The sequence below is a fragment of the Ostrea edulis genome, chromosome 4, assembly GCF_947568905.1.
Source record: "Ostrea edulis chromosome 4, xbOstEdul1.1, whole genome shotgun sequence".
In the NCBI taxonomy this organism is placed as follows: domain Eukaryota; kingdom Metazoa; phylum Mollusca; class Bivalvia; order Ostreida; family Ostreidae; genus Ostrea; species Ostrea edulis.
The window spans coordinates 82,144,093-82,169,259 of NC_079167.1; the positions used below are offsets into that span (position 1 = coordinate 82,144,093).

Below are 25,167 nucleotides of genomic sequence, written 5' to 3' on the forward strand. Positions count from 1 at the left end.
CCTCTGGTGTGTCCAGGGGTCCGTGTTTGCCCAACTATCTATTTTGTATTGCTTATAGGAGTTATGAGATTGATCACTGTTCGTTATCTTCACCTTTATAGGAGTTATGAGATTGATCACTGTTCGTTATCTTCACCTTTATAGGAGTTATGAGATTGATCACTGTTCGTTATCTTCACCTTTATAGGAGTTATGAGATTGATCACTGTTCGTTATCTTCACCTTTATAGGAGTTATGAGATTGATCACTGTTCGTTATCTTCACCTTTATAGGAGTTATGAGATTGATCACTGTTCGTTATCTTCACCTTGCATCTAACAACAACAGAAACTTACACATCGGATCAAACTGCAACACAATCAACATTTTAAATCAAGCAACAAAAAGGAACCCTATCAATTGACAAAATTAATATATTATCTACATAGCTAAAAACATATCATTAAAAAATAAAATTTTATTGCAATGATATATGCAAGTTCGATTTAATGACAAATGCTTATCACAGACATTTTGGTACCAATTGACGAGCAGACGATAACAATAACATCATATCCCTCAATATCAATAATACTACATGCTAATAATAGATGCTCTACATTTCCAACATATTCAAAAGAACTTTTACCAACATAATGGTGATCAGAAAGATTAACGAACTATGACATCAAACATACAGTATATCAAACACTTCGGCTTACTGGTTTTTGTGTTTGGAAATGTTAGCGATTTGATCCCCAATAGGTAGCAAATTATATCCCACGTTTCTGCGGTTGTTATACATGTATCTATATATTTTGCGATTGTAATTCTTGCGGATTTTTCCTATCCGCAAAATTCTGCAATTAATGGACAACTGCAGAAATTACCTGTTATAAGGAATCACGTTCATTTGTTTTCTACATTCATCCCAATCTAGAGTTCATACAAATAATCTCAATAATTGTTAACGTAGTATGCTATGGTTATACACAATTTCATCAATACTGTAAACTTCACCCAATACACTAAGATTACTAATGGTTATAACCCTGTCCAATGTGGATAGAAATAGTCCATAAAGTCGGAACTGAACTGAGCGCGGAGACCGGATCCTTCCTTGGCCGGCCATTTGTAGTATGTCACTGTACCATTATTCAGCCAGCCCGTCCACCAGCTGAAGGAACCCACTGACGATATCACGTGATCACATGACGCCATCAATGCCATGTCGACTTCCGCTGAATTCCCAGATATAAACTCAACAGTTTTTGTCTGAGGTATGTTCGCCTTAGACCATGCGAGATCATTAGAACAAAGTATATAAATAGGACTAGAATAATTGCTGAACAATTCCATTGCTTTTTCAAAGTATTCCTTCGTAGCCACTAAATACCCGAAGCCATGATTGACCATGTCTCCACGTCTTACGTGAATAGCAATTAATGTCACATTCTCTCGCGATGCATTGTATTTCTTTAAAATACCATCTATAATACTGTCAGCTTTCGTCTGGGATTGAGCTTTAAATTTCAATTGTTCCCGTAATTCTTGGGATGCATTTTGAAAATATTTCCAAGATTGTAAATAACTTGCAACTCTATATGTAGCATCCGGTTTAAAGTTTCCAACATTTTTATCGTAGGAACAAGCACGTGCTTCTACGTGAGGTCTGGCGTGGGCACATTCGTGTCTGTCTCTACTTATGAGAAGGTGTCTACTGTTTTTCAGCTGAAATATTCGGGATATCAGATCACTTTCTCCAACCACAAACTGCATGTCCTTGGACGCAGCGATGCCAAATCCCGACGCAAACTGAAATAAATGATTTCCAAGTCTTCCCATGAACGTGGGGCACACATAGAACTTGGATTGTGCCTTTGTTGTGGCTTTTATCGGTGAGGGCGATGTGGGCTTTGTTGTGACTGTTGCCGATGTGGGCTTCCTGGTGGCTGTTATCGGTGTGGGCTTTGTTGCCGCTGTTGTCGATGAGGGCAATGTGGGCTTCCTTCTGGCTGTTTTCGGTGAGGGTGATGTGGGTTTTGTTTTTGTCACATTGATAATGGAAGACGACTCTGATACTCCCGTAGATTTAGCATCTGTTACTGTTGTGATGCTTGATTTCGTGGAAGCTGCTGGGGTGCTGGATTTTACATTAGAAGATGTTGTCCTGAGTTTCGTAGCGAATGAAGTGGCACCAACTTTTGTTGGGGAAGGTAGCAGAGAGGAAGATGGAGGCACCGATGGCTTTATTTGAGTATTTGCTATTGCAATAAGTTCTATATCAGTTTTTGTTGCAACCGGAAGTGGATCTCTGAATGGCGTGGACTTGATGATGCCATTGGATGACATCCGATTACCTTGTAGCATGACATTCAGAAGTTTTATTGGTCTAAAGTGATCTGGTCCCAATCTTTGGCTCAACATAACTAGGGTGCTGAAAGCTACCATTGTTGCAAACAGACTTGCAACGAGACATGCTGAATCTAAAATGATAAGTTATTAAATCATGAAAACACCAATTCGACTTTTTCGCTATACTTGTATTATCTATAGTTACGTTAGCGTGGAAATAGAGATATGACAGTGGTATCTGTAATAGATAGATGACATCTTTATGATAAATGTTTACCTACATCTTTTGAGATTCATGGAAATGGTTTGAACGGTTTCTAAATCTCATGTCGACTCAGTGAGATATCTTTAGTCTGCAAAAAGAAAGAACACGTGTTAAAAATGCATAATCCGTGCCTAGAGATGACAGAGCAGTATTTTTAAATTATAATAATTTCATTCCTAAAAAGTGAAAGGGATTGGGCAGCAGGCAGTGCAGTAAACACCATAATGTCGCGTTTGTGAACTCAGATCCGCGCCTCGTCAAAACGACAGCAGAGCAGTCATCTTTGTGTTTGCTTGAGAATCTTTCACTCATATGGAGACATCACCACTGCCGGTGAAGGACTACAAAATTTTGGTCTATGCTCGGCGCTTACAGCCTTTGAGCAATGAAGGATCTTTATCGTGCCACACCTGCTGTGACACGGGGCCTCGGTTGTTGTGATTTCATCCGAAGGACTGCCCCATTTAGTCGCCTCTTACGACAAGTAAGGGTACTGAGGATCTATTCTAACTGGATCCATACGGGAGGAATTGACAGGGGGGAGATACACGAAAGGATAAAATACAGGGCCGTAAATTAACCTTCAATTTGGAGGAGGCAGGAAATTAGGCGGGGGTCTGAGGGCCGCCCAGGCCCCCAGACGCTGAGCACATTTTGTGCACACTGAACACGTTTCGTGCAAAATCCTTGATTCTAGGGCCTTCTAAGATGTTACTTGACTAACTCATTCTAAAAGAAAGATTTGGAATGCTTTTTAAGGGAGGTATCATGTTCTTAGTTATTGGAAACAACATAAATTCTAATGAACTTTAAATTTTAATTTTTTTTGGCTCAAAAGTTGGAGGAGGCAGCTGCCTCCTCCGCCTCCATGTAATTTACGGCCCTGAAAATACATGTATCATATTCACACCTCTGTTGCTAGGAGTTGAGGGAGTCGATAAGTATCAAAAGATTTTTAGTAGTGATATAAATTATCGAGAGCATTGCATCAGTGTATGACGTTGACTTTATCTCAGGATCCTGTTTATAAAATTTTCGACGATTGTTGTCCCGCAATAGTTTAATTTGTTTTGTTTTCCCTCTGGGGAGAGTCTTAAAGGTTGAAATCAGTTACTGACAAGACACATGATCGCGCCTTTCCCCCGATGTACGTTATCATATGAAGAAAGTTGAAAAATTATTCCCTGCATCTAGAAAGTATTCGACTATAACGAACGTAAACTAACTACATGTAGATATATCAAAATACCTATTTATAGTGTACCGGCTATTAAACTAAATACATGTAGGCATATCAAAATACCTATTTATAGTGTACCGGCTATTAAACTAAATACATGTAGGCATATCAAAATACCTATTTATAGTGTACCGGCTATTAAACTAACTACATGTAGATATATCAAAATACCTATTTATAGTGTACCGGCTATTAAACTAAATACATGTAGGCATATCAAAATACCTATTTATAGTGTACCGGCTATTAAACTAAATACATGTAGGCATATCAAAATACCTATTTATATATAGTGTACCGGCTATTAAACTAAATACATGTAGGCATATCTAAATACCTATTTATAGTGTACCGGCTATTCGAACGGTATCAAGTTTAAATTTATTGTCGCTATTGCCAACAAAGTTCTATTTCTTTGCTCCTCATATAAAGACATCCCCCCAACCCCAACCCCCAACCCCCCCCCCCCCCCCAAAAAAAACAAACCCAGACACACGCACGCACGTACACATACACGGGCGACTGTAACGCTCACCTAAGATCGTCCTGGTGTTCTTTAATAAAAGATTATTTACCGACTTATCTGAACTTGAATTCACCACACATCGTAAGGCTACTTCTACATCAACATTACTGAATTTCCTGCTTTTGTGGAGATAAATCATAAATTAAAGTAATGAGACCCGAAAAATCAAACAAGTGCATAAAGAAATCAATCGATTGTTGGTACTAGTATAAAAGTAACTTAAAAGCCTCCAGACCCCGGACTCCACAAACTCACATCGCCAGGATCCGCCACTGCTGTAGATGTTTCAGAGAAAAATAGATAAACTTGAGTTTAAATTATTCTAAAAGCTAAACCAATCACTCTGAATTGTTAATCGATAGTATCGGATATAGAGGATGGCGTGGATACAATATAGTTAGGTTTGTTTCTGTTTCTGATGTATTTTGTATACATGTATGTGTTCAGTCTGAGACGTTGTTCAGGTGCGGTCATTGCTTTTCTACTGGAAACATAAATTATTTTTTATTTGTTCTGCATATGTTAAATTTATAGAAAAAAATATTCGGCAATATAGGATGTAATATCTCATTTTTTCAGATTTAAAATGAACTGTGTTTCAAGTAACTTTCTACGAAAAATGGCAAAATATCTGTAAATATCTTAAAACTACACAGTCCATCCTCTGGTCAATAAAATTATACATAGTGCCTTGGTAAAGTCACATACACATGTTGGCCCGATGGGTCAGGTTTAAAATTGTGTAAACTTTGTATTGAATATTTCTATAACATATTTAATGTAATTATGATGAAATATTTTATTAACTTATCAACTAATAGTAAGGCGTTTAAAAGTTTTACTCAAGTATTTAATCCTCAAGTGTGTCTAAGTAAGCGGGAATGCACGCAATTTACGCTAATCGGACGAATGAAGAAGTCCGTGTACATATGGGTAGGTGCGTTTATATATGGTAGTCACTAACATTTTATGATTTATGAGACATCGATGATCAAAAAGTGGTATGTTTTACAATGACCAATAAAAGAAATATATCTTTATCGCTCCAGGATGCACAAGTTTCATAAAATTGATCCCGACCACAATATATTGCATGTAAACAAAAGCTGTATTCAAATATTACGCTCGAATGCAATAAATCAACGAATACACACTCCACTTGGGTCTGAAGGAAGAACTAGAATCGCTTACAATGTACTAACCGTTGACTGCGCCCTCGATGTGCACAAACATATGACTAAAATCACTTACATACAATTTCCACGCCTCGGGGAAGTTTGATCATTTCGTGACAGAGCTCAATGATTAAAAAAAAAAAAACCTTACCCGGTGTAGGTATGTCGACGAGGCTACGCCTGACTGGTTTCTCCCATTTCCGAACAGTAAGGACTTTTAAAACGACTACGGTAAACAATGCTTTATATATAACAAAACCTAGTACGAGTTAAGAACACATAGCATTAGATGATTTTCACAAAAATACTTCTCAATGAAATGTGTACAAATCTCTCTCTCCCCCCCCTCTCTCTCTCTGCATTAAACCGGATTAAATATATATATATATATATATATATATATATATATATGTGACAGAAATTTACCTCGTGGCTCCTTAATACATGATTGTGGATCAAGTACGATAACTTAAACAGAAATCACATTATAGTATATCCGCCTTAGCCCGGAATAGTCAGTCGGAAATCACCTGCCTATTTCAGTACAGTTCCGGGATTACACATACCGGTTTTAACGCTTCATTAATTTTCAAGGGTATATGTAAATCTCAATTAAGGTAGCTCCACCCTCATGTGACTTATCAATATTAATGATTGAAATTGGATATACTGTATCAAATTCTATTCAATATAGTTTAATTTGATTAATAACAAAATAAAATGTGTATGTTTCACCTTTTTTATGATGTCAGATATACAAAAATAGAAGTATAGGTCAACATAAGGAAATCACACATTTTAGTAAAACAGAATACATGTATTAATTAAATAATTGATTATCTATGGAATATATAAATCTTTTTATTATCAAAATTTTACTTATCTTATTTTTTTTTTTACTTTATCCAGTAATAAAATTCCTCTGAAAGATATATTTCTATCATGCGCAAAGTTTAATTTGATGAAGATTTTTGCAAAAACCTAAGACATCATACGAGAATCGATCTAACTTAAAGACCCATCTCATGACCGTACGGTCAGTGAAAATGTAGGCGGGGCCTAATCTAAACATATGTTATTTACCTGGAGTGGACAGGGTCTACCAAGGTGTTAATTGCTATATCCCATGTCACTCAAAGAAATGCACAGAGACAGAACATGATAGAAATCTACCCGTCCTTGCTTTTTTATAGTTTTGATATACACAGGACCTGTCTCAGGGACCTCTGCAGAGTTCTGTGGTCATAGTGTTTGAATAATGGTTGTATTCCTATGGGTAGCTGACACACATTCTACCTCTCTCTCTCTCTCTCTCTCTCTCTCTCTCTCTCTCATTGACTCCATCAATAATTTCTGTTATAAATATAGAGGTATCATAAATTGATGACATAAATTATTTAGATAAGTTACAAGTTTTAGAAATTATTGTGTTAATTATTGTTTGATTTCTGATTGTGTAATTTATTCTGTTCAGGGGTCTTTTTAAAAACAATTGAATTACAAGAAAATTGCAGATGTGGACAGATCAAAGATATTTCTTTGTGGAATTAGAACACCAATTAAAGCACAAAATATAGAGTGCACCTGATACTCACTGCTACGCAATGCTGTGCTCTAATAGGTGAACCCGATCTGGTTCATTCTAATCAATCTACCGGTATTAATCAAACAATCTTCATGTGAATAATCCCGTGGGGATCCGGGTTAGAATAGGTCCTCAGTACCCCCTTGCTTGTCGTAAGAGGCGACTAAATGGGGGGGGGGGGGGGGTTCCTTCGGATGAGACCGCAAAAACCGAGGTCCCGTGTCACAGCAGGTGTGGCACAATAAAGATCCCTCCCTGCTCAAAGGCCATAAGCGCCGAGCATAGACCGAAATTTTACAGCCCTTCACGATATTCAATCAATCAATCAATCATGTGAAAAACATGAAAACATGGCATGTTCCTTTAAGATTAAGATATTTTTTATTTCTTTTAGTCACGCTGCTCGCGTGTCCTTAACTGTTTGACTTATTTTGAATGAAAAGAGATTAACCTTGGTCAGTATGGTCACACAAACTGTATCCTGTACAGCTGTACGGTCGGAGACATGACCACAAACTCGACCATGTGAGAACCATGTGCTGGCGAAATCATTGATTGATTAACAAACACGTGGTACACAACAGAATTAATAAAATGATGAATGTACTTGAGCGTTATATCCTATTTTAACGATTGCTTTGTTTTAATCCATGTTTCACGATTACGACCCGATTAAATAGAAGACATAAAAATAGGGCGCTAAAGTCAATGATGAAATATGCGCCGCTAAAGTAAATGATAAAGGTACGGCGCTAAAGTAAGTGATAAAGGTACAGCGCTAAAGTAAATGATAAAGGTACGGCGCTAAAGTAAATGATATAAAGGTACGGCGCTAAAGTAAATGATAAAGGTACGGCGCTAAAGTAAGTGATAAAGGTACAGCGCTAAAGTAAATGATAAAGGTACGGCGCTAAAGTAAATGATATAAAGGTACGGCGCTAAAGTAAATGATATAAAGGTACGGCGCTAAAGTAAATGATAAAGGTACGGCGCTAAAGTAAATGATAAAGGTACAGCGCTAAAGTAAATGATAAAGGTACAGCGCTAAAGTAAGTGGTCTATCCATTAAGAATTATTGAGATCCCTCTAGATCTACTGAAGATGGAATTTTACATCCTAAAGTTTATACATGTACACATGATTTTTTTTTTTTTACTTTCCCCAGACATCTTTCTTACATTTTACTAATGAAAGATGAAGATAATGAACAGTGATCATTCTCATAACGGGTACCTGTAAAGTGCGAAACGAAACGAAATCTACCGAAATGAAACCCACCGAAACAAAACAAAACAGACTGCATAACCGAACTCTTTTAATTATGATTATTAAAAATGGTATCTCAGGACAGAGCTCCAGATAATTTTTTACTACAAAGAGTATTTACTCCCTGATTTTCAAATCAATGAGTATTTTGCTTTTAAGAAAAAATCAAAGGTGCATTTTGTTAATTTACTGATTATCGTTGCTCTTTTGCACAGAAGATGTCACCAGATAAACGATACTTCTTCCGTTAAACTTTAACTTAAAGTTTATACGAAAAGGCCGCTCCAGCTATTTACGGGGGAAATCCTTTGCAGTTCTTTTTATTAAAACTATTCATTGTCATTGGGAATTTGTATCATTGATGCATTAAAGTTGAATATGCCAGACACTCAGTCACATGATTATGATCCAATTCTGCATATCATTCGTCCACGATTGATAATACAAGGTTTTTCCCCCGTGCTTTCAACCACACACCAACTCTTTAAGAAAGAAAGTATGATAAGTAGGCCTATATAATAGTGTTTTCAGTTAACTCTTCCAATTTTTCAAAATTGTGATTGTCATCAAAACGTATTTCATAGCGCTAAATATCATGTATGATCAAGCACTGGGCTAACTTCAATTCATATGAATAGACAATTCATATTTATATCATACTACATGTATCACAAATACGCGGACTAATACGCATTACTTTGGGAGTGTAAAAGCGTATTTGCATTCGCTAATGCGTAATTGTACGCATGATTTTCAACTTAAATGCGTATTTGGTTAAATTTAATGAGTATTTACGCTGATACGCACCTTATCTGGAGCTCTGTCAGGAGCCTGTGAAAGTTACCACATATACATAAAATTCGTCTCTCCTTTGATGTAGGTTTTCGGCTTGACTGATACAAAGTTTTAAAAGTTGGAAGGGGAGGGGGTGAGTAAGCACCATGCGCAATTAGTTTCGTTTCGTTTCGCACTTTACAGGTACCCTTCTCATAACTCCTAAAAGAAATACAAAATAGAGAGGTGGGCAAACACGGACCACTGGATACGGTATACCAGAGGTGGTTACAGGTGCCTAGGAAGAGTAATCATCCCCTGTCGACCGGTAACACCCGCCGTGAGCCCTGTATCCTGATCAGGTAAACGGAGTTATCCGTAGTCAAAATCAGTGTGTCAACAATCGGTATGAAACACGTCAGACAACATTTGACCTAATGATAGGTTGTATTGACAAACTAGATCGTTATGTTTAAACGAGACTGTTGAAACTCCTGTAACATCAACTTGTTCTTCAACAGCATGCCTCGATTTAAATATGATCAGACGCAAAACAAGCTCTTGTGTATCGAATCAGTTGAGAGATAAAGACACCATATGCAGGTGATAATGGAATATTGCTACATAAATATGGAAAATAAACGATGGAGAAACTGAAATCATTCCGTTTGTCATAAAGGTGATTTATTAGTTTGCCGTTAAAATTATTTTTCAATAAAATATCTAAATAGGAAGCAGATGTGGAGGACTGTGGTGCTAATGCTGAACTAAAGTAAAACTCTATTACATGTATCCTACTGCTGAGGAACATGTACCCAAATTGTTAATTTAACTTCCAACATTGGTGCAACATACGTTGCACCTTAATGGTGCGAAATGGGCATATTACATAAGAATACAGTGGCGCAAGTTCATGAAATTCACAATCTTACGTACTCCGATCCATCAATGTGTTATTTCAAGAAAAATGAGCATATCCTTACAAGGGCGTTGATCTGTTCAAATGTTAACGCACTGACGGAACAGATCATCCAAATCAAGTTTCTTAAAAATACACAAATTCACATTAATCATGGTACCTAATACGTTTGGGTCTATAAATAAATGGGACAATGCAAACCTTATCACATGCACAAGAACTTGGGATCATGATCATTCCATACCACCCCCAACACACGCACCTTGTCACCTTACTTTTCTGATATTTCTTTCTACTTATGTTTTGTAAATATGCATTAAAGATCATCCAACATTGTTATTTTTCGTCTCTGTCACTTATTATTAAAATTCTCGTTATCAGTGATTATATGTTATAATCACTGACGAAAAATAACAAAGTAGAAAAAATAATTCTTACTCTGATTAAAAACAATGTGATAAGGTATGTGTACTGGGGGTGGGGTGGATGATCATGATCCATGCACCAAGTCATCATAATGAAATATCCACAGCACAATATAAAAAACCTCCATTCGTTATAAAAACCACCATATCATTAAGAAATAACACAAGTACATATTGAAAAAGATCCATCTTTTGAAAAAACACCACCATGAATGTAAAATGCACCAAATAATCATGATAAAAACAAAGAATGTAATAAAGTGTCACCATCTTAACATAAAAGAACCACAGCATATAATGAAAAAGCTCATTACAAAAAAGCACCACCTACTCATGAAAGAACCACAGCATATAGTAAAAAAGCACCACCTACTCATGAAAGAATCACAGCATATAGTAAAAAAGCACCACCTTATCATGAAAGAACCACAACATATAATAAAAAGCACCATCTTATTATGAAAGAACCACAGCATATAGTAAAAAAGCACCACCCTACCATGAAAAAAACACAGCATATAATAAAAAAGCACCATCTTATCATGAAAGAACCACAGCATATAACGAAAGAGCACCACCTACTCATGAAAGAGCCACAGCATATAATAAAAAAGCACTACCTTATCATGAAAGAATCACAGCATATAACGAAAAAGCACCACCTACTCACGAAAGAGCCACAGCATATAATAAAAAAGCACCACCTTATCATGAAAGAATCACAGCATATAACGAAAAAGCACCACCTACTCACGAAAGAGCCACAGCATATAATAAAAAAGCACTACCTTATCATGAAAGAATCACAGCATATAACGAAAAAGCACCACCTACTCACGAAAGAACCACAGCATATAATAAAAAAGCACCACCGTATCATTGAAGAGCCACAGCATATAACGAAAAAGCACCACCTACCCATGAAACACACCAACATAAGGCAGTAATGGCGTTCCATAGAGTACACTTTATTTTTGAATCACATGACCTGACAGTTGTGGAAAAGCAAAGAATTTCGTCTGCTAGTTATGTTTGTCTCATTAGGTGGACAAGATGTAAAGGTTGTTTCTTGTAGCTGTAAGACCAGGGTCACCTTCCATTTTGTTTATGACGATAGAAACCTGCGGATAGCTTTCGTGTTGGTTTCAGATGGGTTGGTTGTGTTTTTGATATACTAATTATTACATTTTTCTACCCGTACTTGATATGAGTACTTTTCACATACACAAACAGTGTCACAGCGAAGATTGCATTTGAAAATTGTATATTTTAAAACTCCAAGACTGGCAGTCTGACCTACTGGGCGCAGGTGTCATCCCTTGGTACCCTTTGTATTCAGGACAATATTTTTTTTTTTACCATGTTTCGCTTTTAGTTTCCATATTACATCCTCGTCGTACTGTGCGTTTTCATTCAGTGTTGTTTCTTTTTATGGTGTCCGGATAGGGCCATTTGCAAAAGCGTAACTGCGCGTTAGTCATAACACGCCGTCACGCCAACAAGCAACGCGCTTTCGCGCTCTCACGCCAACAAGCAACGCACATTCGCGCAGACAAGCAACGCGCCTTCACGCTCTCACGCCAACAAGCAACGCGCCTTCGCGCTCTCACGCCAACAAGCAACGCACATTCGCGCAGACAAGCAACGCGTCTTCACGCTCTCACGCCAACAAGCAACGCGCCTTCGCGCTATCACGACAACAAGCAACGCACCTTCGCGCAGACAAGCAACGCACCATCGCACCGTCACGCCAACAAGCAACACGACGCGAAAGCGTATTGCTTGTTGGCGTGACGGCGCGAAGGTGTGTTGCTTGTTGTCGTGAGAGCGCGAAGGCGCATTGCTTGTCTGCGCGAAGGCGCGTTACTTGTTGGCGTGAGAGCGCGAAGGCATGTTGTTTGTTGGCGTGTTGTGACTAACGCGCAGTCACGCTTTTGCAAATGGCCCTATCCGGACACCTTTTTATCTTAATTTTTTAATATATCTATTTTACATATTGTACATAGGAGTGATTTAATAGTTCACGAAACAGGAATGCTAGCATACATTAAGTAAAAATCTCCAGTGGCGTAGCTACATTGTAGCACTGTAAGCACGTGCTTACAAATATTTTCGTCAAATTTTTATTACATATTACGAAAAATTGTCCTCAGCTTCGGGGGATGGGGGTGGGGGCTTCCGCTCCCCAGACCCCCTGCTTACAAATATTTCAAATCTAGCTACGCCACTGAATTCTCGCTATGTTATGCACTACTGCACTTGGTTCTTTACCGATATATGCAGAGATCTGTTGTTTAAAAAAAAAAAGAAAAAAAAAAGAGTTTTATCGCTTTATATCATTTTTACAATAATTCATTATTTGAAATTCTAAAAATGTAATATAATCATCCTTTACTGCCAAACAAATCAAAGAACACAACTTGATATAGCACATAATCAGCGACGTGAAAAAATAATGTGATGCTATCTAACGCCGTTTTCTCAAAATTATGACGCACAGGGGCTAAGCCCGTTTTGGGCTCGAACTATGTGATACCATAAATCTATAATAGAATTTGTAAACTGTGCAATAGTAATAACATAGAAAATGAAACTCACTTCCTATATGGTTGTGTAAATGTTATGAACAAGAAAGAGACTCCCTATACAATAAATTATTAATGTTACATAACTTTGATTATATTTAAGCTGATCAATGATGACAATATTAGGTCACAGTTATTAGTCCTGTAGTGTATTGAAATGCCTGCCTAAATTTATTGAAGATGTGTCTAATAAAAGAAATTTCCTTAAAGCAACTGATTCCAATATGTCTACATAATTTATCATGAGAAAGTCCTATGACTATTCCTATATATATGTATATTATGACTCCATATACTATTCCTATATACAAGGTACCTATTATGGTCCCTTTATCTCATGTACACCTTATATGCAGTGTAATATAACATAATATGATTTTGTCTGGTGTCATATTCATGCATTCAAATCACTGATTGTATTTTGAATATGATTGTTTCTATGGTATAACCTATATTATGTGCATTTGCCAGTAACTGTTATTGTGTTTGTGTAAATAAATCATTGTCATTGTCTATGTTTATGGTATCACAGAGTTTGGACCCAAAACGGGTTTAGACCCTGTGTTATGACGTACAAAACTCAACTAGCCTGGTTTTGTCGTGGGGGCTCACATATTGTATAGGGCTCTTTTTAAAATTTCGATACGATACGACTCTTTTTATTGCATGCTTATTGCAATTTGTTTGATATAATATTAGTATGTACTAGTTGAAGTATAACATTGAGGAAGTGTTAGTAATCTTTAAACTTCACTTCCGGATATAACACTTGTCTCGGATTACTGAGATTGGATTATTCCTCCCCGGTACTCTATCACACCATTAGCACATGTTTCACACATCGAACATAAGGTTTTTGCGTGTACTAAATAACTTGGTACACCCCAAGTCCAAGATTCATGGTTGGGTAACCGTGCTTTGTATTTCTAATTATCAGATCAATAATTATTAATGATTAGTAACAATTAAGGAAGGGTCGCGCTTTCTGAATACGGTGTGTCAATTACCGGACTTGGTATGGAGCATTGAATATTAAAACAAAAACACAAAAATTTGGGTGGCTTGGGCGACCAACAGAAACAAGAGAACAGACATGCTCTATTTAGAATTTTAAAAAGATATGCTCTCTCTCTCTCTCTCTCTCTCTCTCTCTCTCTCTCTCTCTGAGGTATCTGTTATGTCTCATCACTAACACTTCATGAAAATAATACAAATAGTCTGTTTTCATTATCATTTTCAGAAATGATATCTAGGAAACGCATGGAAGTATTTTCTATCATGCCTGAAAATATCCAAAACAATAGTTTTAGTAAGTTCTTAGCTTAAAAAATCCATTTGAAAAGACATGGCACTGCCCTGGCAGACACTCTTGAAACATGAAGATATATTGAATGTGTACAAAAAACCTAATAATACTTGAAAACTACTCACTATGTTCCCTCACCTGGCTGTTGGATACAGGTAAACTCCCCTTGAGGGCACAAATCATCAAACCCAGCCAGTACGAAATTGCACCAATAAAGATAGATTTTGTAAATGCTGATGATATTGATTAAAGGATAAAAACACGGAAGAGTTATGATAATAGAGACAACAAAGAGTTTTCATTTCTCGTGTGAAACATGTACTAAGTATGTTGTTAGACGTTTTCTCGTCACTCGATTTGGTCCCTCGCTTCGCTCGGCACCAAATCTTTTGGTACTCGGAAAAAAGTTTACCAACATATACACACAAATGGAAGACCTAAATAGAATTTTACACAAAGCCGATTTCTGAAATTGCAGTTCTTCTAACTGACGACATATGAATTATACTTCTACCACGGTCATTGCAAACAGGGCCGTAAATTACATGGAGGCGGAGGAGGCAGCTGCCTCCTCCAACTTTTGAGCCCAAAAAAATTAAAATTTAAAGTTCATTAGAATTTATGTTGTTTCCAATAACTAAGAACATGATACCTCCCTTAAAAAGCATTCCAAATCTTTCTTTTAGAATGAGTTAGTCAAGTAACATCTTAGAAGGCCCTAGAATCAAGGATTTTGCACGAAACGTATTCAGTGTGCACAAAATGTGCTCAGCGTCTGGGGGCCTGGGCGGTCCCCAGACCCCCGCCTAATTTCCTGCCTCCTCCAAATTGAAGATTAATTTACGGCCCTGGCAAAGAAGAGTGGAATGCCGCCGTCATTATTCTGCGATATACCTTCATTACGTAATAATTGATGGTGAGAAAAATTTATACTCATCTCGCTTGCACTTCGTATTTTGCTAAAGCAATAATAAAGTCGATGAATGATAATTCGATTTCATAATCATAAAGATATGTTGGAAAACAAACTCATAAATGACTGAAGAACACTTGTCATTCAGTATAAACCAATCGACTGCATTCCGAGGGCGATACACATGTAAACATGATGGCGATGCACAGACAAGTTTTTCTTGAATTGTTTATTCCAAGCAATTATGAAATAATCTGTTAATATCAAACTAATCACCTGAAATATTTTTTTTTTTCAAAATAGATTTAGAATACCCCTAACATCTCACCCTTTTCGTCAGCAGAAAACAATGTATCGTGTTCGTTTCGGAAACTGAAATGATGTCACAGTGACCTAAATCTTAACTATATAGGAAAACGATCTGCTGTATATTTCTTAGCCGCGGTGGAATAGAAATAAAGTTCTTGTTTTCGTGTAGGTTGTAGGATAACTTCCTTGGTCTCAAATGTTGTTTGAAATTTTAAATCCTTGGCTAACGCCTTGTCTTTTATATTTCAATGTAACATTTCTCCACTTCGGAGGTTATCCTGCAACATACACGAAAACGCGATCATTATTACGAGTCCTAAAAAATTTGAAGCATATTCATGTACTAATTACAATAAAAGCACCGGTCTGTTAAGTCATATAAGAAGCCCATAGGTAACCTAGTTCCAGAGGTCTTCCGAATTTACAAGCATAACGACCATTCTCTCACCAGAGGGCATGGAGCTCTGGGTAAAGACTAGAGGCCTCGGGAACTAAATAAACAGAAGGAAGCAGACAATTGAGAATAATAGAGAGGGAGAAGAAAGAAAATAAGACATGCGTGGAGGGGATGGGAGGAGAGAGATAATTAGATGGAAGAGCAGGAAAGAGAGCAGGAAAGGAGGAGAGAAGTGGCGGGGAGCGGAAGTGGGGACCAAATGAAAAATTAAGATTAAACTTTTTATTTAAATTAAGAATTTTCTCAGTTTTAAAGCACGTTCGATTCTATGACAGCTGTTGTAATCTAACGTTAGCGAAGACATTGATTGCTGTGTTTAATGTCCTCCCCCAATCTCTTCATTCACGACGTGGTGGTCAATTTGAATAACTGAAAGATGTTTACAAGATTCTTCCTTTATAACAAGTCATCTTCTTAATACATCTTCAGATAGGCAAAAGGCAATTTGAACACGTTTCATATATACATGCGTTCTCCCCCTTCTCGTGTATGAATACGAATCACTGGTCCGGGTGGTTTTAATCAGACTAAATTGTGTCAATCATAAAGGTCTCTTAGAAATTATGCAACTCATGTCTTCAGTTTTTGATAAAATCTCAGATATTTCAAGCAGACATCGACTTTTTCATACGTTCTCCTTTTGTTCATTTGTCGTTTGAGGGAGATTGAAGGGGAGATAATATAGAATCGATTTGTATATATCAAAGGCCCCTCCTCAAAGGGAAACGTTTTCTATATTAATGTTAATGAAGGTAAAACACACACAACTTTACGAAATGAATACTTTTAATTGTTCATTTCAGAAATCAACTATATTTTTATACTACTTTTTTTATTAAATGAAAGAAGGATAACAGTACTAGTTTTTGGAAACCTCGCACTAAATCAAACACACTTATACTTCTATACGAATGCTGTAGAAAAATCTAAGCAAACTCTCTACATGATTCGAAGTATATACACGTACATAATCATGTAGTTTTTGCACCGACATCGTATACCTGTGGTCCCTATATCGTTACAGTAAATGTGTGTCTTATGAATGTAAATACTTAAAAGTATAATATTGTCCAATCCTGCGCTCATAATCGGAGATTCGGGGACATATATTTTTATTTCTCGGTCTGTCCGCATAAAATGGCCATAACTATTGAATGGATGGCCATCGGTATTTGATATTTTGCATGTGTATTCCTTGTGATAAAACCTTTCTTTTGATATCAAAATTTTTCAGATTGTCACCTTGACTTTGGGGTTTGACCTACTTTGAAAATCTGTAATCATGGCCATGATCTACTTTGCTGACATACCGAGCATCACTCATTGCTTCACAAACACTTGTTGTTTTCATAGGAACTGTTTATGAATGAACTTATATTTCTTTTTAATTCATGGATCCGGATAATGAGGAAATTTCTATACAAAAATATCCCAGGGAATAATGGGAATGTTGGTGGTGATATTTCTATAAGAGGGAAAGATTTCTGAGGGAATAAAATGTGTGTGTTTTATATACATGTATATATAAAATCTTCCGGGGGTGGGGGTGGGGGGCAGTAATGTTTCTATGTAAGGGTACGTCTGAAAGGGAATACAATCTCTGTATTTCATAAACATGTATATATATGTACATTTTATATAATCTTCCAGGGACAGGACATTTTTTGGCGGGAATCCCCCTGGGAAGAGAAGCTTTGTTAGGGATGTGTTTCAATATGACACCGGAAACACATACGATCATACTGATCTCAAGCACAGGGGCTAAGCCCGTTTTGGGCCCGAACTCTCTGATACCATAAATATCTATATTTATGGTATCACAAGGTTCGGGCCCAAAACGGGCTTAGCCCCTGTGATCTCAAGCTCGATCTGTTAATTTTTATGTCACCTGAGTTTACTATTACATGTACCAATGGTTGTCGTCCGTCGTCGTGCGTCCGTGCGTTCTTGATAACTGCTATTCCAATTCTTTTCAAATTTGGTATGAAGCATCTTTGGGACAAGGGGGACATAACTTACAAATTGCAGGTCTCCTGCACCCTTGGAGTCTGAGGGGCGGGGGGGGGGGACTGTAATTTTTTTTTTTACCAATTTTCAAAAATCTTCTTCTCTAGACCTGTATATCTTTAAGAAAAACTAAATGCAGTGATGTAGAGTAGGAAGGTCTCTACCAAAATGTTAACTCCCAGGACCCCCGGGGTAGAGGTTCTGGCTCCAGGGTGGGGCCAGAATTGGTATATTTAATGTATATGTGCAAAACATTTAAAGGATATCTGCTGTAATGCTATTAATACTAAATTGAAACTAAATGGAATAGGAGTAGCTTTACCAAAATAAAATTGTAAATTTCATTATCCTAGGGAGTAAGGGTTTGGTTTCAGGGTGAAGTAAAAATTATTGTAGTGATTATATTTGATTATATTTTCTTTATCATTTGAAGGACTTCTTTCAGTTTACTGATACAGTATAAAAACTAAATGCATATTTAGGAATAGCAGAAAAGGATGTACAAAAAAAGGTGAATTTCGCAACCCCAGGGTCTTGACTTTAGGATGGGTCCAAATTAGTCATATCGTTTAATGTTAATAAATATATTATGTGTCAGTGTATGCACTTTTGAGAGCAATGAAGTTTTAAGAACATATCTTGTTTTATACCGTTGCTGAATATTGGAATTAGCTTAGATATTCAGAACAGGATTTTTTCATAGCCCTTGTGATACTTTAAACTTGTACTCAGGTGATCGATAAGGTATGTGGGCCTCTTGTTATAATAGTGATAATACATATACTATCATCTGGATATTTAAAAAGTCACCCCAAGAAATTGAAAATACTACAAATGTTAATTCAAAATTCAAGAAAATGTCTTGAATTTGAGATTATCGACGTGAAAATTCAAGATGATAATTCATCAATTTCAATTTTAAACATATGTTGTTTTTGAACTTCAAGCCAGTAACTTGAATTTTCAAGATCTTAATAAAAACACCAGGCTACATTGGGTCATTCTATTAATCACTCTCCGGGTTCCACGTGGATGCAGGTCCCAAGGAGGGGCCTTACACATTCACACATGTTACATGGCAAAGCTACACCGCTTATAGTATTCTACAATTGATTGCTTGCTTATTGTTTTACACCATGTTTTAAAACTGAGGCTTCTGGTCAAATACCAGCTGTTGAGACAGATTACATCGTTATACCTGAACAATAAATATTCTGCACCCTCAACAAGAATTAGATTTCAATGTTAGTTGTCAATTATAAAGACAAGGCCTTCTAGTGATGTAATTACAAGTACATACAATTACTCGTGCATCCCGCTACTGCTTATAGTTGTGTTCTGTTATCTTTTTTGTCTGCTATTTTTGAAACATCAGAATCATGTTATGACATGCACATGAGAACTAACGTGACGTAATGCTGAGCTGCCGTCCGTTTAATATGTCTGGTTGTAGTCTTCTAATCCTAAAACTGGGGGTAATGGAGAGACAGTCTGATACTGACACTGCGAGGTACTACCGTGTTTTGTCATAGACGCAGCTAATTGTTAAGTGCAGTTATGTTGAACATCCTCATCCGCGTGTATATGTGTATATATATATATATATATAAATAAAAGGGAAGTCGTTGTGGCCGAGTGGACTTACGCACGGGTTCGACAATCTTGCTAGGCGGTGGGTGCCGTACGTCGCTGGTTTGACCCTGGGCTGGGGCGAAAATTTTCAGTACCTAGTTGTGATTATTTGGTGCTTTATATATTAATTAATTGATTATCACATTTATCGTTTAGATCCTAGGGGTAAACGTAAGGTTGGGTGTTATAATTGTTTGTTTGTGATTTATATATATATATATATATATATATATATATATATACCTAACATACATACATACATACACACACATATATATACATACATTTGTATACACATATACATGTACATGCGTGTGTGTAAAGCACCGAAATTGCATTCAACTCTTTAATTTAAACATTTGATTCCTAAGTGCAGCAATATAGCAGCGTGTGACCAGCGCGCTAGACAAATCTATTATAATAAACGTATCTTACTCACATGAAGGGATTCCTCAGCAGTTAAAAGCATGGGAAACGTGACATGCATTTACAAACCGCAGTAAATTCATATATACACCTGACGCGAGTTGTTAGTTTTCCTCCGATATCGAACAAACTGCTTATGATACGGCTATAAATCGTCACCGACCGTGATAACTGAATAACGGTCCACGACGCAGTCTTATTTTACCAATGATTTATTAGTAAAATTTTATATCTCAATGAAAATACTAACACGGAAGTAACCTTTCAACTTAAAGCGAAACCCTATCTAATATATTTAAAAAAAAAAAAAGAATTTTATAATTTACACAAAATGTAGATAACAGGAAAACGTGCAGGAGTCTAGTTTATAAAAACAATGGGATGACAGAAACAGTCAGAATTAGGCCGCTGTTTGTATACTCCGCACATGTAAACAAAATAGACAATTAGTTAGTATTTTTGTTGAATAAAGGGAATAGGGATTTGTCTATGCTCTAAAGATATGCAATAAATGTGAACATTTGTCGTTTTCGAAAGCCCATCGATGTCGAACCAATATTTTACAGTCAGATTAAAGTAATTAAATCAAAAAGAGGAACCATTGTTCTCATAGTCTTCATAAATAGACTCACTCAATACCCACCACCGCTAAAACTCACTCACACCCACTCAAAACCCACCAACAACAACCTACACCGACCCACATCCACGCAATCCCACTAGCACCAACTACACCCACCCACATCTACTCAACCTACCAACACAAACCTACACCCAAAACACTTAACACCCACTCAATCCCACTAACACCAACTACACCCACCCACATCTACTCAACCTACCAACACAAACCTACACCCAAACACTAACACAAACAATCCCACTAGCACCAATATCCACCCACATCTACTCAATCTCACGAACACTAATCTACACCTATATATACCAACCTACATTCACCGACACTCGTCCCGTAGGGATCCGTGTTAGAATAGGTCCTCAGTACCCCTTGCTTGTCGTAAGAGGCGACTAAATGGGGCGGTCTTTCGGGTGAGACCGCAAAAACCGAGGTTCCGTGTCACAGCAGGTGTGGCACGATAAAGACCCCTCCCTGTTCAAAATCCGTAAGCGCGGTGCATAGGCCTAAATTTTGCAGCCCTTCACCAGCAATTGTGGCGTCTCCATATGAGTGAACTATTTTCAAGAGGGACGTTAAACAATATTCAGTCAATCAATCACCTACACTCATTTACATCCACCAACAACACCATCCATCAAAACCAACCTACAATCATCCACACTCACTAACACCCACCCACCCACCCACACTCACTAACACCCACCCGCACTCACTAACACCCACCCACACCCCATAACACTCACCCACACTCATTAACACCCACCCACACTCACTAACTCCCACCCACACCCCCTAACACTCACCCACACTTATTAACACCTACCAACACTCACAAACTCCCACCCAAACCCACTAACACCCACCCACACTTATTAACACCTACCAACACTCACTAACTCCCACACACACTTATAAACACCTACTAACACTCACTAACTCCCACCCACACTCACTAATACCCACCCACACTCATTAACATTAACACCTACTAACACTCATTAACTCGATCTCACACACTCACTAACTCCCACCCACACTTATTAACACCTACTAACACTCACTAACTCCCACACACACTTATTAACACCTACTAACTCCCACCCACATTTATTGACACCTACCAACACTCACTAACTCCCACCCACACTCACTAACACCCACCCACACTCACTAACTCCCACCCACACCCCCTAACACTCATCCACACTCATTAACACCTACTAACACTCACAAACTCCCACCCAAACTTATTAACACCTACTAACACTCACTAACTCCCACCCACACTCACTAACACCCACCCACACTCACTAACTCCCACCCACACCCCCTAACACTCACCCACACTTATTAACACCTACTAACACTCACAAACTCCCACCCACACTCACTAACATCCACCCACACTCACTAACTCCCACCCACACCCCCTAACACTCACCCACACTTATTAACACCTACTAACACTCACAAACTCCCACCCACACTCACTAACATCCACCCACACTCACTAACTCCCACCCACACCCCCTAACACTCACCCACACTCATTAACACCTACTAACACTCACTAACTCCTACCCGCTGCTTACTTCCTTACCTTTACTACCGATGCCGGCCCTCATGTGATAAGGATTCTAAGAACAGCCAGGATCTTCGGGGAAGAATATGACGTTCTTAATCCAGGTTCCTCAGGAAAGAATCTGAGGCTCTTAATCCAGGATACTCAGGAAAGAGTCTGAGGTTCTTAATCCAGGATCCTCAGGAAAGAGTCTGGGGTTCTTAATCCAGGATCCTCAGGAAAGAGTCTGGGGTTCTTAATCCAGGATCCTCAGAAAAGAGTTTGGGGCTCTTAATCCAGGATCCTCAGGAAAGAGTCTGAGGTTCTTAATCCAAGTGTTCGGAAATCCGTATCCGATCGATGACTCAGCCGGCCACACGCAACAGGTAGAAGTACCGACTATGTGTTACTAACACTATTCTGCGGACTTATCAATCAATGTGAAACATATGTCCCTGAGTAACTGTACACGAGGTATATAAATCCATAACATCTAAGTCCACCATTCAAATATCCGATTTCTAACGATGATTCAGGGATAAACTCGAGTACCTGACAGATAGTCAGCTACACGTGCAATTAATACGGGTATAGAGAGACATTCGAATATTGATACACGTGCGTTTAATGCAGGTATAGCGAGACATTCGAATAATTCTGAATGGTGATTAGAAAGTCAATATTGTAATGTAGATGAAACTAGAAGCAGTAGAGGGGAAAAAAAACCACAATTAGCACCTTAGGTACAATGTATTGATCGGGGAAAGAGGAGAGTCGTTGAAAATGTCGTACAATTCACACACACTGCATTATGTCAGTTCTCTAGAGTCCTGATGTGATAGGTTAGAAAAGTTTTTAAAAAAATAAATAAATAAATAAAAAACACCCACACATCTAGTCTAGCTCCCAAACCAAAAATTAAGGAGTACATGTACGGATTCTATTATTTTATCAAAAATATGGGATGTATTGTTAAAAATACAACTCCACAGCTCTAGGTATCGAATGTGTTTGTATGAATTAGATACCTTGTTCTTGGAACAGAGGGAAAACTTACTAAAGGTTTATATAGGTAAAGATAAAACCTGTGGTATATGCAGTTAATGTTTGTCGATGGAAATATATAGGATATGTATGGATGGATCTAGCCGTCCAAAAGGAAAATTCAGAGAGGAAAGGTGCTCCGACTTGACATTGTACTTTTTAGAGCGGCTGCGAAAATGTGAATTAAAACTAAAACCTCGGGGTGGGGGTGGGGGGATAATCACCCTGTTGATTCGTCCCTGCATCGTTCCTCTACCACGTTAAAACCCGGGGTGGAGGAAGGGAAGGTCAGTGGTCAAAGAAATATTGAGATCTTAACATACGCTGCAGTCGTCTTCTCAAAATCGGCGTCGTGACAGAAAGTTCGCACGTCCGCTTCCGGTGAGAAGAATCTAAATATAGGTAATCTAGAGGGGGTTATGGGGGTTGTAACCCTCACCCTTTGGTTTTTATTTTTAATAAAAGGTCATTTTTGATATCTTGGAGTCTTCACCCCCGTCCCTAGAGCGGAAAAGGTACGAACTTGGGTCGTAATCCCCCATTGAATTTTTTTGGACTCGCCCCTGAAATAGGAAAGTGTTATAGTATATATCAGATTGTTTTTATCGTGCTGAATCAATTGTTTTAAATTGTACAGTACTAGTTCACTGGTCCCCACTGGGCTCATACATCAGGATATCATATTGAGTTTAATTGTTATCGCCCTTCAAACATAGAATCAATTTCATAGCTAGCTGCAGATATTGCACTGTGATATAAACTTTTATTCATAGCTTTAATCCCGTTTACTGTGTTTTCGAATAGGATGGGTGTATATTGTTTAACGGGACGCTTGAGAATTTTTCACTCATGTAGAGACGTCACCACCGTGAAGGGCTACAGAATTTAGGCCTATGTTCAGCGCTTATGGCCTTTGAGCAGGGAGGGATCTTTATCGTGCCACACCTGCTGTGACATTGGGCCTCGGTTTTTGCGGTGTCACCCGAAAGACCGCCCATTTAGTCGCCTCTTACGACAAGCAAGGGGTACTGAGAACTTATTCTAACCCGAATCCCACTGGAGATTTTCGTATATAGTCACCTAGCTTTAAAAAATTTTTTTTACCCCCCCCCTCTCTCTCTCATCCAAACAAATGATCATTAGTAATGAAAAAAGTAGATATCAACAATTATCAAGGGATCAATTCAGGGACCTATCGAGGAAAACAATTTTCCGGAAAAAGTAAATGCGTTATATCAAGTTTCTTGGTACATATATATATATATATATATATGAATTTTTCATATTTTCATTTCGAATCTATAATGCATTATCTGCAATGTTGAAAGTAACCTTCGAAGTTGACCTGTACAGCATTTCACCGATTTTGACACAAAGTTTGGCTTTGAAGTCCTTCAAGGCAGGCCTGCCCTTAAGATTTTTGTTGTTGATATTTTGATAGGTTACAATCTTAAGAACAATTCAAAATAGTAATTGTTTTAGGGACACACCTGCCTTGTGGTAGAAATTGGTAAAAAAAATTTTTACCATGATTCGAATTCACCTCATGCCACACTTTAATTTTTTTATTTCGCATTTTCAACACCCCCCCCCCCCATTTTAATTAATCAAGAGTGTTTTCCCCCTCAACAATATAGTTTAAATGCATATCCATTCTTTACACAAAAGGCATTAAAATTATTGATTCTCTGTCAAACGCAGTCAAGTAGGACTATCCTCGTCGGCTTAGGTGCGACAAAAACGCATACCATGTTTGTCTGTCCAGAACGTCTTCTGT

The 25,167-nt window shown here is 37.8% G+C and overlaps 1 protein-coding gene across 5 annotated transcripts; it reads right to left on the bottom strand.

Moving 5' to 3' along the window:
- Window positions 1-443: 443 nt before the first annotated feature.
- Window positions 444-23,270, bottom strand: LOC125671295 (galactoside alpha-(1,2)-fucosyltransferase 2-like). 5 transcript variants are annotated; one of them, XM_056163963.1, is made up of 3 exons: window positions 22,386-23,270; window positions 2,617-2,688; window positions 444-2,466 (listed from the first exon to the last, which is right to left on the bottom strand). In XM_056163963.1, exons 2-3 carry the CDS (start codon window positions 2,630-2,632, stop codon window positions 1,025-1,027), a joined length of 1,458 nt encoding a protein of 485 aa, XP_056019938.1. In that variant the 5' UTR covers window positions 2,633-2,688; window positions 22,386-23,270; the 3' UTR covers window positions 444-1,024. The 5 variants fall into 5 exon arrangements, with proteins under 5 accessions (XP_056019938.1, XP_048762833.2, XP_048762838.2 ...); XM_048906876.2 differs by lacking the exon at window positions 22,386-23,270 and adding an exon at window positions 20,159-21,046; XM_048906881.2 differs by lacking the exon at window positions 22,386-23,270 and adding an exon at window positions 5,968-6,115 and having other exon boundaries at window positions 2,613-2,688.
- Between the last annotated feature and the right edge of the window lie 1,897 nt (window positions 23,271-25,167).